Genomic DNA, 5,842 nt, shown 5'->3' on the forward strand with positions numbered 1-5,842 from the left:
GTGTACAACAGTGAGCGCAAGCTAGATTAAAGTGATTGTTACGTTTTGAATATGGATATTTTTCTTACAAAAACGCATGGATTAGCTAGAGGAGGCCTTTGTTCACCCCCCGGAGCAGTGTGAGACATTTTTTTATGGATGGGTGCTTTTTATTTAACTTATTTTGGACTGATGCTTGCAACACCTGCTGAGTGGCATTAAACAGCTTGAAAGATCAAAGACCATTTTTAATATAACTCCGACTGGATTCGTCTGAAAGAAGAAAGTCATATACACCTAGGATGACTTGAGGGTGAGTAATTTATGGGCTAATTTTCATTTTTGGGTGAACTAACCCTTTAAAACAATGCTTTATGCTGGATGGTATTTATTTATCCAGTTGTTCAAATCACAGTAATCGAATACGGTTTTAATGATAATTAAAATATGAAAAGGTAATACTAACCGTGGGGAATTTTATCATGATTTATCAAAACGGAAATCGTTCCATCCCTAGAAGCCGGTATCTTGACCGTCTACCCCACAAGTGGCCTGTTCCGCAGCATCTGTTTGATAGATTTTCCCCTCTTTCCTTCAGGTGAGAAGGACATTCCTGGGCTGACTGATAGCACTGTCCCCCGCCGCCTGGGACCCAAGAGGGCTAGCAGGATCCGTAAGCTCTTCAACCTGTCCAAAGAGGATGATGTCAGGCAGTATGTGGTCAGGAGACCACTCACTAAAGAAGGTATTATTTAATCATGAGACTGAGCCTGCTATCTTGAATATTAAGTCAATAGGTTTGTTACTGGTTGCTTAAAGAGCTATATTTTTTATAATTATTTTTTAAAAAATATGCATGAAAGGTATGCATTATTTTTGAGGCACACCCGAAGGCCCTTTTTGGCTAATCAGATGCTTAAAAGGGGGGTTAATGTAGTGCCAACAGCAACAGTGGAGCTGTTAACCGGATAACAACCCCATTCATATTATTAGTGACTGGTTGTACTGAATTGCTCTGTCAAACTTTCTCCAGTGCATTGTTAACAGAACTAGGATAGGGTCTTTATGCAAATGTCCTGTTGGGTTTACATTCATTAAAAGTTGTCCAAATTAATTTGAGTTAACTTTTGGAGATACGGCACTTTCTATTTATAAATAATAAAAGCTGGAGGGAAAACGTTCTAGAGTGATGTTTTGTTTGGAAATACAGGCTTTTCAGATTTGTTGTACATAAATAATTGGGCCCTCGCATGCTTTGCACCCAGGTCTTTAATGCAGTGCTTATATTCTGCTGTTTGTACTGTCACAAGTGGCTTCTCAGCTTGTATTCAATGAATCATTTCAACTAGATTAGATTGCCTGCATCTAATTTATTAGGTGGGGACTCGAGTCACATGACTTGACTCGAGTCGCAAATTTAAGGACTTGTGACTTGCTTGACTAAATAAAGAAAATTACTTGACTTGACTTGGACTTGAGATCCAGTGACTTGAGACTTGACTTGATTTGACCTTCATGACTCGGCAGGACTTGACTTTATAACAACTCTAATTATTATTATAAATCATTGCGACATAATTTGGTAAACAAAACACAAGCCACTGAACCAGTCTATCATAGCCTTAAATGCATAGCTGTCAATTTAGTTCTTATTATAAAATCAAAGAAATCAATAAGTTACAGGGGAAGATACATGCACATTAACAGCAATAGGCTTCTTGTTTTGAGCCATGACAATCGTTTTCAAGAACAATGTAGGCATGGAACAATGTCATGCAAAGTGAAAGAAACAATCCAAATAGGGTGTCTATATCCGATGAAAATTTTGGGTCCATTTTATTTCTGATATAAGGGGTGATTTGTAGTCAGCATTGCATATTATTTAGCGTGCTCCCAGACTGAATCCCAGTCTTCGCTGGATATATTTAGTGCAAAATAATTTTCCAACATCTGTTAAATATTATCTGTCTCCTAGGATGGTCAAACTCAATATAACATAAATATGAGATACATATTTTTATCTTGTATTTTTATCAATATTTTCTCAATTACAGACTTTAGCGGTATACAAAGTAGTATTTTGCCTATATTCAAAATGTTATATTTAAAACATTATTATTTAAAATGTATAATTAAGTTAATTTCTGAGGAAAAATTAATAAGGTCGTGTGGCAAAAAAATATTTGTTCCTGTTTGATACTGTGACTTGACTTGATCCTTAGCAGGACTCGACTTGACTTGCTTGAGGTGAGCCACTGACTTGACTTGACTTGCTTGATTTGTTTGTACTGTGACTTGAGACTTGATGGTAGGGACTTGAGACTTGAACATGTGTGACTTGCCCCCACCTCTGTTTATTACTAAAGCTATGGACCAGAAGGGTTTTAAATGTATCCAGAGACTGACCATGCTCTTTCTGACAGGTAAGAAGCCCAGGACTAAGGCCCCTAAGATTCAGCGCCTGGTTACACCCCGTGTGCTGCAGCACAAGCGCAGGCGCATTGCTCTCAAGAAGCAGCGCACACTGAAGAACAAGGAGGAAGCCGCAGAATACACCAAACTGCTGGCCAAGAGGATGAAGGTACGTGGCTGTTTAGTGATGATTCTAAATGAGGGTGTCTTCCTACAATTTAACCTGGCTATGTGTATGAATAAAGTGTTCTGTTGACCTCTGAAAAAGAAATGCCTCAATTGATTCATTATTACTGAAAAAGCACACGTGTAAATTAAATGTTGTAAAAGCTGAATATCAATGTTCTTTTTTTTTTTTATAGGAGGCCAAAGAGAAACGTCAAGAAAAGGTTGCCAAGAGACGCCGTCTCTCCTCTCTAAGAGCCTCCACATCCAAGTCAGAGTCAAGCCAGAAGTGAGACATGTGCCTCACAAATAAAACATGATTTTGTTGAATGTTCTAAATGGTGTCTTTTTTCATTACTCCGTAAGGTGGTACGTTTGTAACAAGTTGAATTTTGTTAGTCTGTTTATTTTGGCCATTCTACATTTTATTTTGCAACCCTAACTTTGAGGTATGACATTGAGGTTTGGCGATCAAGATGACTTTGGTCAAGTGTCTACCCTTTTTAATCAGCAAGTTTAAATGAAGCATAATTCTCAATGGGGTTCATGCGAGGATTATGATAAAGTTCTAGTCTAGATGAACAAAATGTCAAAAAATTTAACTATTCAAACTCCAACACTAAGAAAAAAACTTTCTGAATGCTCATGCATGTAGAAATGTTTTTCTGGTCAATAATTCTGATATGTCCAATACCCGTAAAATAATGTTTACGCTTTTCTGTTTTCACTATGATGTCTGGCAGAGTAAATTTATTCTCCGTGCGACCAGAGGGGGCAATGCGTTCATACTAACGAATGTGGGCACTAGAGACATGGAAGGCCATTTAACATTTAATGCTGTATACTAACTATATATATATATATGTGTACTAGTAGTCATAACCTTAATGACACGTAGTTATTTGCCACTGAATTCAGTGCATAGTTATCTGGTTCAGATGTAAACATTTCTGACTAGAGTGAATTACAATTGTTGCTGATGTATATTACAGTTTTACCAGTAACTATCTTATTTGATACTAGTGTTGCAGGTGTGTTTGTAATAGTAAAACTATAAGCTAAACGCAAGTAATCAAAACCGCAGATTCCTAAATTTGGAAAGGAAAGCAACAAGTAGTAACATCTACTTGAATAGATAATAGACAATTGGAATAACTAGTAGCTCTAATAAATAGTTAAAGTGAAAAAGACTAGTCACAACTGAATGACGTAGTAGTAACTGAAAAATAAGTAGGCTGTTATTAGTAACATAACAGATACTATGTTAATACGGCTTGCCATCACAGACCCATGCTGGGGTGCGACACCTGTGATGTGTTCTGTATTCTAAATAGATTCTTCTGTATTCTATTGCAAAAATGGATAATGGCATTTGATGATTGCTAAAATACAAAGTCTTTATATATTATGTTAAAGATGATGAGCGTCTGTACAGTTGCGTATTTGCTCCTTATAAATGATGATTTATTGAACCATATTGTGCTGCTTATAATACATCAGCTATTTATGGCTTTGATGCACCATCTGCCTGCTCGGTCTCTCGGCACCTTATGGCAACGTTAAGGGGGGTTTTCCCCATTAATTTCTCCAGACGTGTCATTAAAACAAATCCAAAAATCCGCAACAATTTGTGAAAGGTTACCATGATATCAGACGTGAGAGCAATAAATACAACGTACAATACAATGTATTGGGCGGTCACGGTGTTCACGTGGCTGAGGACCACACAACGCAGCGCTGGCGAAGGCTCGCACAATATATCTAGACGCCGATTTCATCGACAACCTCGCAGCCATGGACCTTGAAGTGGAATCAGCAGAGTAAGTAAAGCGTTATTCACTTCTAATGGAATGGATATGATTCTAACCATTACTACATTTAATGATCTTATAGTTCCAGAAAAAGAAACGGAATACAAATGTTTTATTATGGACGGATACACCTAACGAAGCTTGTGATTTGGAATCATTTTTGCAATAGCACAAACTGGATGATATCGGGAATACAATAAACATTCATCAGTCACTGCGCTAAACTAAAGTTTGGAGTAGAATTTAATAATTAAATAATTCTCAGCATATTTAGTTAAGGACATTTTTTTCACAACCCCAACAGCTAGTAAAAGTAATGTCGATTAAACCCTGCAGTGAAATACAGATACCGTTTTCGTAAAGTTCAGGTGACATCTCGTATTAACGGCGCCGGTCACTTTTTTGCAGCGTGATTCGTCTGATCATGCAATACCTGAAGGAAAATAATTTGCATCGCACTCTGGCGATGCTTCAAGAGGAGACAGCAGTCTCGCTCCACACAGTCGACAGCATCGAAAGCTTCAACAATGATATCAACAACGGGCAATGGGATATAGTGCTGCTAGCAATCCAGTATCTGAAACTTCCTGACAAGCTGCTCATTGACCTGTACGAACAGGTAAAATTAGTCATAAAAGTGTCATAACAATTCAATCACTTTCATGCATATCTCAAGTGCAGAAATTGTCTTTATGCAGGCTATACTATTCAGGTTGTGTTCATACTGCTTTCCTAATGAACCGAGTGAAGTCTGGTTGTATGTGTAGATTGTGCTGGAGTTGGTTGAGTTGGGTGAGCTGGGAGCTGCTCAATGTTTACTAAAGCAAACCGACCCCATGATCATGCTGAAGCACACTCAACCTGAGCGCTACTCACACCTGGAGACCCTTCTCACAAATCCATTTTTTGACTCACAAGAAGTAAGTGTTTAAATCGTATCATTCAGTAATTGGATTAATGGTTTAGGTGAGATTTTTAGACATATAAATGGCTGGGAAATAAATATTGGTGATTTACCCTCTAGTGCAGGGGTTGCCACACTTTTTGGTCAGCTGTAGCCTACCCCTCAAATGTAAAATATTTACTTGAATTACCCTTTGAGATTTGAAGTTATTTCTATAATTTTTCACATGTAATCACATTTCCAACACCTGGAGACCCTTCTCACAAAACCATTTTTTGACTCACAAGAAGTAAGTGTTTACATCGTATCATTCAGTAATTGGATTAATGGTTTAGGTGAGATTTTTAGACATATAAATGGCTGGGAAATAAATATTGGTGATTTACCCTCTAGTGCAGGGGTTGCCACACTTTTTGGTCAGCTGTAGCCTACCCCTCAAATGTAAAATATTTACTTGAATTACCCTTTGAGATTTGAAGTTATTTCTATAATTTTTCACATGTAATCACATTTCCATGTTAAAATATTAAATATTTTTATTGTGGTTTTTTTTTGTGTACAAGGCACTGTA

General features: G+C 37.4%; 2 protein-coding genes across 2 annotated transcripts in view; both read left to right on the top strand.

Moving 5' to 3' along the window:
• The window catches only part of LOC107720314 (40S ribosomal protein S6), a 9,887-nt gene extending 6,996 nt beyond the window's left edge, over positions 1-2,891 (top strand). Inside the window, exons 4-6 of the mRNA XM_016527997.1 lie at positions 578-724; positions 2,403-2,560; positions 2,754-2,891. Coding sequence (XP_016383483.1) covers positions 578-724; positions 2,403-2,560; positions 2,754-2,849 — 401 coding nt within the window. The 3' untranslated portion in view covers positions 2,850-2,891. The remainder of the gene's footprint in view (positions 1-577; positions 725-2,402; positions 2,561-2,753) is intronic.
• Positions 2,892-4,261: 1,370 nt separating this feature from the next.
• LOC107720315 (WD40 repeat-containing protein SMU1-like) overlaps positions 4,262-5,842 on the top strand; it is a 19,537-nt gene continuing 17,956 nt past the window's right edge. Inside the window, exons 1-3 of the mRNA XM_016527998.1 lie at positions 4,262-4,376; positions 4,776-4,986; positions 5,135-5,287. Coding sequence (XP_016383484.1) covers positions 4,351-4,376; positions 4,776-4,986; positions 5,135-5,287 — 390 coding nt within the window. The 5' untranslated portion in view covers positions 4,262-4,350. The remainder of the gene's footprint in view (positions 4,377-4,775; positions 4,987-5,134; positions 5,288-5,842) is intronic.

Source organism: Sinocyclocheilus rhinocerous, unplaced genomic scaffold (assembly GCF_001515625.1).
Source record: "Sinocyclocheilus rhinocerous isolate Xijiao unplaced genomic scaffold, SAMN03320098_v1.1 scaffold4923, whole genome shotgun sequence".
Lineage (NCBI taxonomy): Eukaryota > Metazoa > Chordata > Actinopteri > Cypriniformes > Cyprinidae > Sinocyclocheilus > Sinocyclocheilus rhinocerous.